At 42.2% G+C, this 13,651-nt stretch overlaps 1 protein-coding gene across 5 annotated transcripts in view; it reads right to left on the bottom strand.

Annotated features, from left to right (window-relative positions):
• The window catches only part of PHACTR1 (phosphatase and actin regulator 1), a 551,052-nt gene extending 537,702 nt beyond the window's left edge, over nt 1-13,350 (bottom strand). For 3 of the 5 annotated variants that reach the window (XM_060023628.2, XM_060023623.1, XM_060023627.1), the window contains exons 1-2: nt 12,647-12,702; nt 11,366-11,517 (exon numbers count right to left, since the gene is read on the bottom strand). In XM_060023628.2, coding sequence (XP_059879611.1) covers nt 11,366-11,468 — 103 coding nt within the window. In that variant the 5' untranslated portion in view covers nt 11,469-11,517; nt 12,647-12,702. Of the gene's footprint in view, nt 1-11,365; nt 11,518-12,440; nt 12,561-12,646; nt 12,703-13,286 lie in introns of those variants that run through there. The other 2 variants (XM_060023625.1, XM_060023624.1) reach the window with 2 other exon arrangements.
• Between the last annotated feature and the right edge of the window lie 301 nt (nt 13,351-13,651).

Genomic DNA, 13,651 nt, shown 5'->3' with positions numbered 1-13,651 from the left:
ATTTTTGGCTGCGTTGGGTCTTTGTTGCTGCACGCGGGCTTTCTCTGGTTGGGGCGAGCGGGCGCTACTCTTCGTTGCGGTGCACGGGCTTCTCGTTGCGGTGACTTCTCTTATTGCAGAGCACAGGCTCTAGGCACGCGGGCTTCAGTAGTTGTGGCATGACGACTCAGTAGTTGTGGCTCACTAGCTCTAGAGCACAGGCTCAGTAGTTGTGGTGCACGGGCTTAGTTGCTCCACAGCATGTGGGATCTTCCCAGACCAGGGATCGAACCTGGTGTCCCCTGCATTGGCGGGCGGATTCTTAACCACTGAGCCACCGGGGAAGCCCCCATCGTCTTTGAGCTTCTTGAAGACACAGAACAATTATTCAATGAGTGCTCTTTCAATTCTTTATTGTGGCAATTTACTTACTCCTTAAACAAATATTTATTGAGAATCTGCTATCTAAATTGAGAACCCACCAATCTAAATTTATGCCATTTTATCCTTCTACTAATAATATTGCAAGCATTGTTACCATTTTGCAAACGAGAAAACAAAGGCTTATAGAGGTTCACCACTTGAATAGCCAGCCACATGGCTGTTTAATTGTTGGAACAGAATTAGCGTCCAGGAGTTTCTGATATCACTTTCTTCACACTACCATGTTTTTCTTAAGGGAAAAAAATTTTAAATATAAAGAGAAATATGATTTAAAGTGGATTCTCCCAAACCTATTTCCTCATTCCTGGGTAAGTGGTGACTCACTTTTAAAAACTGAGGCAACATTGATCCATAACATTATATAAGTTTCATGGGCATGGCATTGTATTTTGACTTCTGTATACACTCCAATGTACTCACCACCAAAAGTTTAGTTTCCATCCATCACCATACAGTTGACCCCCTTTACACATTTCAACCTCCCTAAAGCTGATTTAAATCACTTCTTGGAAGCCACATTCCGATAAACTAGAGTTTGCTGTAAATTCAGATGAAATCAGTACAGTTTAGCCCTTGTTTTAAGAGAGTTTGCAGGAAGAAAATTCCCAGTAGTAAAACCATAAAGAGGATTGCTTTGGGATTTGTCAGCAATTTAATTCAAAAATCAAAGTTTTTTTGCTTTTTCTTGTTCTTGTGTTTTAAGACAGGCTCACCTTTCCAAGGGCTTGGAAATTTGAATTAGGAATAAATGGTTGTAGAGAAGGCCAGAGATGGGACAGGATAGAGGTTTCTCTTGGGGAGCTAGAGGCCCTGCCACTTTCCTCTGAGGCTTGACAAGATTAAAAGCCAATTAAGGGACTTCCCTGGTGGTGCAGTGGTTAAGAATCCACCTGCCAATGCAGGGGACACGGGTTCGAGCCCTGGTCCAGGAAGATTCCACATGCCATGGAGCAACTAGGCCCGTGTGCCACAACTACAGAGCCTGTGCTCTAGAGCCTGCAAGCCACAACTACTGAGTCCGTGTGCCACAACTACTGAGCCTGTGCACCTAGAGCCCATGCTCTGCAACAAGAAAAGCCACCATAATGAGAAGCCCACGCACCATAGCCCTCGCTCGCTGCAACTAGAGAAAGCCGGCGTGCAGCCACAAAGATCCAAGGCAGCCAAAAACAAACAAACAAACCAACTAATTAACATAAGAGCTAATATTTACTAAATGCATATTAGGTACTTGACATTTTGCTTACTTTCATACTTATTTGTTCAGTGTTTCCAAATGTTAGTCATTCCTGTATCACTTTTATGGATTTTGTTACCTCTAAGTGTCATCTACACTATTAATTACTTAATGTTTTTCCTTAAATGGACTTCAGTCATCCTTCTTTTTTCTTCTTGTTCTAAGCAGTAGTCCGTAAGTATGAAGTTTAGTTATATATTTTTATATTTCAATTAAATATTTCTCACTTTACATTTTCTAAAACATAATAAAATAAATATATTATTATTATAAAAGAGTTCAATTATTACCTGAAAATCATATATTGGACCATAGTTTGTGAGACACTTTGTTTCATTTAAATCCTCAAAATAACCCTTTGGGTTAAGAATGCTTATTATCATTTGCATTCAAAAGGGAAAAGTGAGGCAAAAAGAGATTGAATAACTTGCCTAATGTTATAAGCTGAGAAGTTTGAACTCAAACTCAAGCTCACAGTTTGAACTCAGATCTGTAGTATTCCAAAACCCAAGCCCTAAAATATGATGACATTCTTCAGCCAGCCCTGGGAAAGATTTCACTCATACCTCCAATTTTGTATATGCTGTAATTGTAACCGTAAAAATATGAATGTGCCTGAAATTGACTGAAAGTAAAATAAAAAATTAAAATAGATGTGTGGGGTTGACTTTCCTTTCCATTTTTTCCCCAAAGACATTAATGTTACTCGTTTTGCTCTTATGATTGAAAGAAAAAGGTACAGAGATCTCTAAGATAATCTCTCTGTTCAGTCCCAACGTTTCAGAAGTCCAATTTAATACCAGCATTCATTCAGTGGTTTTGTAAAATTGTGTGAATCTAACTGCTTATTAAAATATTCTTAAACATATTAAGAATGGTATCAGCCATGAGCTGATTTTGATGTGCTAGGCGCCCCATCCTTGCCTCTGCCGGCTCAGTCACAGAGGGTGGTACTGAAAGTTTTTAGGAAAACAGATTTGTTTGAGCGATGAGGAGTGAGAATTTTTTCCAAGCACCTGTGAATTGCTTATGCTAATTGGGTCATAGCTGATGCTGACCATGTGTGGGTTGCATCTTTAATCCACTCTCTATGCTGTATGTGAAAGGAGGAGTTATTAATTATTTTATTGTATTTTCATCTGACTTTCTTCCTCTGTCATCCTCTCATCTCCTCTCTCTTGTTTGTCTCTTGTCCTCATGCCCTTCTTATGAGCCCTGAATCGCAATATGTGACAAAGCAGATGCTTGCTGGGGGCAAAAGCACAAAGAGCATTGGAAGGCCGTGTGTGGGTAAATGGTCAACACCAAGAATGCTCCTCTGTGTACAGAGAAATGTCCCGTTCAAGGGCACACTCCAGAAATGGAAGGTTGGATTTCACGGTCATCTGTATATGGATAGAATTGGCAGCCTGGCTAGCTCCACAGTATCTTTTCTCTTGATCTGCCTTCATCCTCTCCTTCACAATGTTCCCTGCATTAAACACAGGTTTGGAGAGCCTGAATGTGAGCAATTAGAGGTCGAAAATGGAGTGTGTGGGAAGTTAGGAGGAAAGGCTTGGTAGTTAGCTTGTCATCCATGACTGAAGTACAGTGGGCTGCTTCCTGGCTAGAGTTATAGAAAGAAAAAGCAACCAAAAAAAAAAAAACCCAAAGCAAGTATTTGTTGCAGGTGATGACTTGAGCACCATAAACACAAGGCTGGAAACTATATAAGAAAAGCGTCATCTGAAGCACATCTCAGAGACAAGGGTCCGAAAAATAGTACGACGACATGTAAACTACTTGGTTAGGACATCACAGTGAGGGGATGTGGCCAGTTTTGCTGTGCTGGGCCTAGCAGGACTCTGAAGGGCAGATCAGTGAATGGAAAAGATGACAATCCAACTGGCAACTGTGCCCCAAATGAGGATACAGTTGCTTTACGATCACTGTTTTCGCCTCAATCCTTAAGGAGCAAATTAGATATGAGGTCCTGATACCTAAGGTCCAGATATGAGTCACATGTAAGACCGTGACATTAAAGTTTTGGGGGGACAGGCCAGGAGACGGAAGACAACTTGGCTCCCACTCGGCAAGACTCCTAGAAACACTGTGGCCAGGCTTTCAACGAGTGGTTCTCAAGGTGTGTGCCTCCTGTATGGGGCTTAGGTGGGTATCTACGGTCACCTTTCATTGAGTCTGGTCAGAAGAAGGAGTGGGAATGGTAGCTGGTTTGAGGATTAATCAACCCCAAAGTATAAGGAATAGACTAGGAAGTAAAGGTCTAAAGAAGGAAGGGGAAAGGAATCTTAACCAAGGTACAGCTCAGAGCTAGTTTCCAGAAGATGTTCAGAGCAACTTTTGAATTGATCTCAATTAAGTTCATCAGAGTTAACGCTGAAGAGTTCCCCTCTTCCAGAATTCTACTTTTAGGCAGAGTAAGAACTCAGCCTCACAGACTGTTGTACACTAAAAAGTCCTGTTAAGAAGGGTACTATTCAGGAACCCTTGGAAATCTATTTTAAAAGGTTAATTCTCTTCAATAGTACACCAACTCCCTCCTGCTGCATTTTTTTTCTTCTGCTTTTTTTTTCTGTTTTATAGAAGATATATCAGAGTTGATGACTTTCTTCCATTTCCTGCATCTCCATGTATTTGAAAATTATTTTTATCTGTCCCTCCCTTCAGCCTTAAGCAGAGTCTCTATTTCCAACTAAAGATTTTAATTCTTTAAAGGTCGTAGGAGGTTCTATTTTCTCAATCATGAATTGTCAGAAGTCCTTTCCCTGAATCCCAAGTTTCTCTTCATAATGCAGATTTAAGCATTTTCATTCCTTCAGTTCAACAGAGACCTTTAATACTTCTACTGTGTACTTCAATACTTCTACTGTGTACCGAGGATGGTACTAGGCACCCAGAAAATGGTATTTAAGGAGATCACCATGATCTAGGTAGGCAACAGGCACCTAATAACAAAACAATAGCATCAGTAGCTAATCAATAATAACAATGTACTAAACATTGCATAGGCAGACTTGCTTTCATTCTCAAAATCCCCTATGAATTTGGAGCCAGTGTTACATGCATTTTGATTAGGACCCTGAGGCTTAGAGAAGTGAAGCCATGTACGTGAGCTCATGCATCTACTAAGTGGTGGAAGCAAAATAATACAGCATGCTAGTGGCTAGAACGTAGGCTGAACAGATTATGGGAGAGAGTCCTGGAAAAGTCAGGCAAGATTTCACAGAGGAGGTGACCTTGGGGCTGGGTCTTAAACACAGGAAAGAGAATAGCATGAACTGGGGAATTCCCTGGCGGTCCGGTGGTTAGGATTCCGTGCTTTCACTGCCGAGGGCGTGGGTTCAATCCCTGGTTGGGGAACTAAGATCCCACAAACAAACAAAAAAAGCAAAAAAAAAAAAAAAAAAAAGCACAAACACATTCTGTGCAGATGACTATTATCAACGGTTTGCAAATAACTGAGTGCAACCAAATGTCTTTGTCTCCGGGGGCCGTGTGAATAAGTCCCAGAGGTTTAGAGTTTAAGTTTAGAGTACATTTAACTCAAAGCTAAAGATTGAAAAACCAGCTGTTCTGACAGATTTCCCAGGGTGGAGGAAAGGTAGAGCTGGAAGGTGGTTGAGGGGAGGGGCGGGGAGGAAATGGTTGAGAGGGGATTGTAGATGAATTTCTATTTCCAAATACAACTTGGAGAGACTCTTAGCTGCTCACTGTGGCATTCATCAGTGGTCAAAACCGGCATTTCCCTTTGTTGAACAAGACAATGTAGACGACAGAAAAGATGCATTATGACAAAGTAACAATGACTACAGCACCTGGTTCCAACACCCAGAGTTATTTAAAATGACAAAAGAGGGGAAATTGTGGGCAGGAGTCATAAACTTGATTGTCTAGTAACGTTAGTCAAATGGCTGCCTTTTAATGTGCTTTCCCCTTTACATATAATTTATTATATTTATTTATTAACATCTTTATTGGAGTATAATTGCTTTACAATGGTGCGTTAGTTTCTGCTTCATAACAAAGTGAATCAGTTATACATATACATATGTTCCCATTTCTCTTCCCTCTTTGCGTCTCCCTCCCTCCCACCTTCCCTATCCCACCCCTCTAGGTGGTCACAAAGCACAGAGCTGATCTCCCTGTGCCATGCGGCTGCTTCCCACTAGCTATCTGTTTTACATTTGGTAGTGTATATATGTCCATGCCACTCTCTCACTTTGTCCCAGCTTACCCTTCCCCCTCCCTGTGTCCTCAAGTCCATTCTCTACATCTGCGTCTTTATTCCTGTCCTGCCCCTAGGTTCTTCAGAACCATTTTTTTTCTTTAGATTCCATATGTATGTGTTAGCATACGGTATTTGCTTTTCTCTTTCTGACTCACTTCACTGTGTATGACAGTCTCTAGGTCCATCCACCTTACTTATTATTTGTAATAACTCAATTTCATTTATTTTTATGGCTGAGTAATATTCCATTGTGTATATGTGCCACATCTTCTTTATCCATTCATCTGTCAGTGGACACTTAGGTTGCTTCCATGTCCTGGCTATTGTAAATAGTGCTGCAATGAACATTGTGGTGCATGTGTCTTTTTGAATTATGGTTTCCTCAGGGTATATGCCCAGTAGTGGGATCCCCTTGCATATAACTTAAAACACCCAAAGACATTGATGGTCTTGGAGAAAAGAAATCTAAAGCAGTAGAATGGGCACTCGTTGGTAAGAAGAGATCTAATTCTAGTCTCCACCTTCTCACTAGAAGCTGTGTGATTTGGGCATGTGGCTGAACCACTCTGAGCTTCACCATCTCCGGAAGTGTGATTTGGTCACAAACGTTACCCTTACTACGTGGGGGGCTGTTGGAGTCAGATATACTTGAATTCAAACCCTGGCTATGCTACTATCTAAATGTGGAGTCCTTTCTAATCTTTGAAATGAGCATTATAATTCCTGTTTCCCCAGGTTCCTTGAGGACTAACAGATACAGTGAATACACAGAAGGCAGCACCTGATACATAGTCCAGTCCTTTTTTAAAAAAAAAAAAACAGTCCATTTGCACCTTTTCAATGGTTTGGACTTATTTAAAGGGAAAGACCTAGGTAAAGAAACTCAGGCAAGAATAGCTTCATGATGTGCTAAAATGTCCTTTACCATAAAATGGGAGGTCAGTAGTTCATAGCCCTGGTTGCACATTTGAATCACCGGGGATAATTTAAGTCAGTGATTCTGACTTAATTGCTTTTGCCCTGGGACTCCAGCCTCGAGGGCATAAAGGCTCACCAGGTGTTTCTAATGTGCACTAGATTCAATCATTGCTTCTCAAGCTTTGCCATAAAGTACCCGGCAATCTTGTTAAACGTAGATTCTAATTCTCTAGGTCTGGGGTGTCTGAGTTCTGCATTTTTAACAAGCTCCCAGATGAAGCTGATGCTGCTAGTCTGGAATCAAACTGAGTAATTAGTGTTCCATAACAATTCTCAGCCTTCAGTGTCCAGCAGGATAACCCAGCGGCTTGTGGCCAATGTAGCCCTGGGACCTGGGTCTGGCCCTCACAAATTCTGTTTTACTTGGTTTAGGGAGGGGCAAGAAAAGTCATGGAACTATAGTGTCCATTTCAACCTGAAAATCCTATGATGCCAATTTTGTGATTTTATAATATGATTTCTCTCCCAGTTTAACGGCTCTGTAAAAAAAAATTACAGCGTCTGTAGTTGAGCGTGTGGAATATCATTGTCAGAAACATGAAAGATGGGTGAACTCAAGGTATGTGATGTCAAGACACGGTTGATCTTTATATCACGTGCACCTTCAACCTCCAAAATTCTCCCTTTGAGTTCATGGCGACTTTTCACAGACTCTCCGTGTGAGCAGGGCTTATTGTTGACGAAGCACTCCCAGATGAACTGGGAGAGCACCCTTCACTGACAGGAGATGAACAGAATGACCCTGGACTTTTTTCTGCTCTTCGCAACACATCATGCTTTCTAAGCAGAATCCCCAGAGAATTGGGCTCACCTTCCTTACCTCCAAGGAAAAATGGAGATGGGAGAAAATAACAAGCTGTTTTATTCAGCAGAGCAGAGGACTGACTTGAAAATCTCTGGGAATTTCAGCAGAATCTGTCCCAGGATAGATATTAGATCATTTTCCTTCTTTTTCTTTTTCTTATCCTCCTGGATTCCTCTTGCTTTTACTAGCTCAAAACATCCTCTACCTAGCGACAGGCTTTTTGCCACTTTCCAAGAATAATTGAAAAACAACCATGATGGGGTCAGAAACATTGTTAATTCTGATACTGTTGCTTTGGATAACCGTTTTGCATTAATTAATATAGAAGGGGCTGGATCCCCAAAAGTATATGAATTTGTAAATCAACTGATGCAAGGATAGTAATGTGGAAAATGAAAGTCTTATTTTCTTCCTTTCCCCTTTAAAAGTATTTACACCTGTCCTTGATCAGTCTCTAGAAATGTCTGCATTCCCTGGAGAATGGACATCTCAAGAATGCAATAACCACACACCAGTTTAGCCAAGGGAATCAATCCTAGGACATCCACATTCCAGGTACTTAACTCAATACTGTATTTCCATTTGGGCCTTTTTCATAGAAGAGGGTATCCAGTGGAGGCTCCTTGACCTCAGTAATATCCCTTTGAACCTGGGCCGGGCTGGCCAAGTAGAAAACTGCCATGTGCTATGATTTAACAGCAGCAGAAGGCCCTAACTGCCTCACATGCCCTTCTCGAGAGCCAGCCGCCATGCTGCCCTCCTTCCACTGGTTCTTGGGATCTTGCCAGTGGTGAGATACGGGCTTTAGTCACCTACATGCACATTTGGTTCAGAAAGGGAGGGGTGTAAGCCATGGTCCTCGGCCCTCTGCCCGTTCACTGGGAGCCCTTTATCAGGCCGAGGGGCTTGTTATCCAGGAAAGACTATGGCGTCGGTGCTGAGCGGAAGGGAGCTGCTGTGAAGGAGGTGCAACAACGCAGTGACAAGCCTCCCATCATAGTGGCAGCAAAACTCCAGCAAGGAGACCCTGGGGGTGATTGGTCCTAGGTGGTGGGGTTCTGGGGAAGGTGTTGGTGGGAGAGGGGCTTTCAGTTTTCAAGTGATGTGTAGGACTAGGTAGATAGAAGTTGGTCTTGGTTCTCCCTATTTTTCAGTTTTGCCCCGAGTTAGCTTTTGATGTGACAATAAAACAATCCCTGTTTTTTTCAAATTAATTTTAAAATTAATTTTTAAAAATTTAGTTTTTAAATTTTAGTTTTAAAATTTTAAAAATTTAAAAATTTTAGTTTTAAAATTAATTTTTCTTTTTTTTTTTTTTTTGCTAAAAATAGGAGGTTCACTCCTATCAGGTAACATTCTTGTTTGCAAGACAGTGAAATCTCCAACAGAGGAGAGATGGCCTTTGCAAAGGTGTTTATTTCATTGATTTGCTTATGTATGGCATCTCCCATGTGGCAGTTTAAAGCACTTTCAATTCTTACCTCGTTATTGCTCTTAACAACTTATGAATTGGGCACTATTATTGTTTCCATTTTTCAGAGGAGGAAATTAAAAATTCAAAGGTTAGTTTTCCCAGGTTGACGGTGGCAGACCCAGGTTTGAACCTAGGCAGTAAGGATTTGGTTGTAACCACTGTGCTATCCTGCCTCTGAGGCTGGGGACATCCCATTCTGGGGTGGAAGGAGAGAAATCAGACAGGATGGACTGGTTCTTAAATGCTGGTCCCCAGAAGAGTGTGAGAGCTGGGGAATTGTCATTGGAGTTCTTGCTTAAAAGGCAAACCTCTACGACTTACACCTGGATTTCTGATTCAGGAGGCCTGGGGGTTGTTTAGGAAACCCTCACTCTCACTACAGAGCCAAGGTTCCTGGATCGCAACATCATTCTGATTACCCTAAAATGAACGAGCCACAGTCAGTAGCTTATGCTGCCACCTCCCATGCATTTTCCAGTCCTTCCAGCTCCGGTGTCTAAACCATAGTCACTGATGGCGACAATTCTGTCCACTCCACCCCAAACTCCATCTGGTGGCAACCACCAGACTGCCTTGCGTCCTCTGAGTCTCCCACACCCTGACTGTTTGCCTTCCATAAATGCCTGGAGCCCACAGTCCTCTTAAAGGCTTAAACTGTGTCTACTGTAAGGCAAAACGGGCATCTTTATTATCTATAATTCACTGCCACTCCCCTTCTCTGCTCTGCCAGCAGAGACACGGCTCAGGTGTCTGACCCCAGCACCAGATGTTATTCTCCTGTTCAAATGGAAATGGACAGAGGCAGCAATGTTTAAACTCAGAGCCAGAGATGGGATTGAGCCCTGCCTCAGCCCCCTTTTCTTTCTGGCCTCCGTTCTCCATCTGTTCCCAGCACCTTCTGACTTGCAGACCCAGAAGGGGCTGGAAGTTCTGACCAGTCTCTCACCCTTCTTCTACTTCAGTAACATTTTCATGTCCCTTTAAGTGGCTGAAAGGAGCAAGCTGACTACACACACCCACAGGAATGAGGAGAATTAGCTATTGTGAGTGAGACAATTAGCTATTGTCTCACTTTTGCTAATGGAGGCTCTGCTGATGAGCATACTGACCCCAGCCCCTCTTGACTTGAAGAAGACGGGATCCTGCCCAGGAAAATGGAAGCAGAGAAGGAGGCTTGCAAGCCCTTGAGTTTGCCATGAGAAATTGGCTTAAGAGCTAGGGAAAAACCACTTCAGACAAGACAACTGGGGAAGCCGAGGCAGAATATCATAAGCGCCCTCTGTGAAGCACCCCTGTGTGAAGTACCCATTACCACATTACAGTGAAAGGTGCCAGGATTACCAAAACAGCATTTCCTTTTCTGTCCTGCCTCGTGGCTTTGAAGAATTGAACTACTTCTCTAAGAAAATGAAAGTTGCCTTTCTTCTCAGTGCATTACTTGTACCATTTGGGATATGCCCATCATCAGGTTGCTTTGACTGTATACCCTAAATATTCTATGGAGAAGAGAAAATAGGCTTTAAAAATATCTCCTGCCTGTCAGGAGAGCCCAGTAAATACGCCATCTTCTTCCTGTACTCTAATAAGCTGGCAGAACATTCTAAGTGCACCCTGGAACAGAAGAACAAGCCAACTGGAGCCTAACTGACCATCTTGAAATCTGTAATAAAAAGGTACCTATCAGCCACACGTCACAACAGGCGTGTTCCTTAGTGCTTCCCAAGCACACTGTTAATTCCTTGAGGCAGTAATTGATTTCATCTAAACTAGATAAGACAGCTGTAGAAGCTCAAACCTTATCTCAGGAGCCCCTCCTCCGGCTGGATTTCAATCGATAGGTCAGGGTGCCCTAGACCTACTTCTCTAGTGCAGTAGCTGCGCACTCAACCTTTTCCTGTGGCTGAAAGCATCCTCGAAGCCTTTCAAACCTAGACTTTGGTTGCAAGGAGTTGGAATAATTTTCTAACATAGCTTTCCAAGGGTTGTTTGTGTGAAAGCTGGGTAGGTTGCTTTTTAACTACATCAAGAAGTTTAGATGTATTCATTCTACTGCATGCCTGCCTCGGTTCCAGAAACAGTTCGGTAGAGGTTACCGATTGGGAAATCCCAGTTGCTGAACTTCTGCAGTAGAGCTTACACTGCTACAGTCCACACTGCACTGTTCATATAAAACCAACATGCAAAGGAGAGGAGTTTCCTCTCTTTCTCCCATTTAATTACCTTGAGCTCCTTGGCTGTAAAAGAATCTTTGAGCTGACTCAACATCCAAGAGTCTATGCGCAGACTCGACATCCAGAAAATAATCCATTTTGGGATAATCCATCTTCGATGTTCCAGAAACAGTTTTAAGACAAAATAGTCACTTGTATTGCCTATGGAAGAGGAAGAAAATACACAGTATTTTAGACTGTCCAATATGATTTTGGAAGAAGAGATACCCCATTATCATATCCCATGATTTGACTGACATTCCCCGTTTTAAGTCCATCCCTCAACAGAGCTTTCCTACTGTAGGAGAAAATGCAGCCTTTCACCAACATTTATGAAAAGTAATATATGCTACACAGAAAATACAGATGATCCAGGCTAAAGAGAGATAACATACCGGTCTTTCCTTGCTGTGTATTAACCGGAAAATCAACTTTTAAATTTACATGCTCTCTGTTTTCAGAAGGTCTGTCTGATAAATGACATCATTAAGTATCAGCCATTCTGAGTATGGATCCTCAGTTGATCCAGGGAGTTCTAATTCCCCTGGAGCAGCGAGCATCTCCTGGGAATCAGAGCCTCCGCCTCTAGATGCCTTGCGTTTATGACACATGCTGACATGTTTGCTGTAAAAATGCCTTGCACTCCTTCCTTTTAGCGATTTCCTCCAGCACGTTTTATAAAGTGCTAAGGATCATCACCTGCTTGCCTCTGACAGGCTGCTTTTGAGAAAGAACTCTGGTTTGTAGAGCAACGACAATTATTTCAGAATTGCAATGATCCCCGGGATATTATCGTGCACTAGCTTGTCAGGAAGCTAATACGCTTCATTAAAAAACATTCAGCCTGTTAGGTTCTTTCTAGCATTTGTAGCCTTTCCCCCATACTTGCACAAATGAAGTAACTCTATTTCTGCAGGATGTTTTTGGAAAGAGTTAACAAGACAAAGTCATTAAAATCAAACTCAGAAGGATAATCCAATTGGTTTTTCTTTCTAACAGTGCATATTTTAATTTAAGAAACCAAGTCTGGTAGGCGGAAACTTTAAAAAATATCCAAAGCTACCCCAATGGCAAGTCATACTTACTGCAAAAAAGAAAAGAAAAATAAATAAAATCAAGGGTTAACTGCCGGCAGTTAAGAGCAGGAGCAATTTCAGCCACCGTGTCTTTGATCTCACTAAACATTCCCGGTGAAAGTAAACAATTTTGATTGTTTGATTAGATCGGCGATGAATAATGTATACCGTCCGCTGGACTTCCTTTATCAGATAAAATGGCCAGAGCACGTTACCTTAGCAACGGAAGGTGACGCCAGCCTCAGTCTCTTTGTATCCTCCACTGCGAAAGAAGGAAATGACCAGGTTCTCGGGTAAAACTTTGGCAGAAAACCATCACCGTCAAAATCTACATGTCACCATCACGCGGGTCCGATGCCCCATCCCGCCCCCGACCCCTACCCCTACCTCCATCCCCCGGCTGCCGCCGCCCATCTCTTAGGCAGAGTACTGTCATAGTCATTTAAAAAAATGCTTTGGGTTTAATTATTTATATAGCTCCAAGTCCCAGTTTTATTTGCAATTATAACACAATTACACGATTATGCAGTTAATATGGTAGAAAAGTTGTCGGGGCACCAGTTCCTACCCTAACGCAGGCTAAGGGGGGTGGGGAAAGGCTGTTTTAGCTAGCATCAGTTACACATTCCCCTGTTATAATTAATACACGGATCAGTCACCAGCATCTGGGCTGAAAATAACTCTCTCCCCTTGCGTAAATCAGTCCCTGGAAGAAGCTTAGAAAACTGTCTGGAATTTCCTAGGTTTTGAAAGCTGCATTATAACATAAATCTTTTGGGAGACTTCCCCCCCGGTAAAGGAAAGATAACCCAAAAAGATATATATGAAAGAGTCTTGCAGTTAGCAGATACTCACCAGCACTTGTTGGCCCCTTTCAATAGGACCCCGTAGAGCATAAAACGAAGCTGCCTCACGCCGCTGAGCCCACAAGCCCAAATGAACAGCTTCTAATTTTTCCTTCAATCTCAGTTCAAGAGCACCAAGCAGAGGCAAGTGATGGCTTTGCCCATTTTATATTGTGATGAAATACAACCCCTAAGAAGAGATCTGAGGGGAGCTGTTCTTTAGAACACATTAGACTGCTAATTTAAGAAAATTGAAAGGTTCTGTTTTACTGTCTTTTATGTGTTCTCTCTGCTACCCCCTCAATTTCATTTGCATTTAAAATTAGGCTCGTGGCTCCTCGGTTCTCCAAGGTGTGGAGTACTTTCTAATCACAA

Source organism: Delphinus delphis, chromosome 10 (genome assembly GCF_949987515.2).
Source record: "Delphinus delphis chromosome 10, mDelDel1.2, whole genome shotgun sequence".
Taxonomy (NCBI): Eukaryota; Metazoa; Chordata; class Mammalia; order Artiodactyla; family Delphinidae; genus Delphinus; species Delphinus delphis.
The sequence above is the reverse complement of the archived record's forward strand: the minus strand, read 5'-3'. Positions and strand labels throughout refer to the sequence as shown.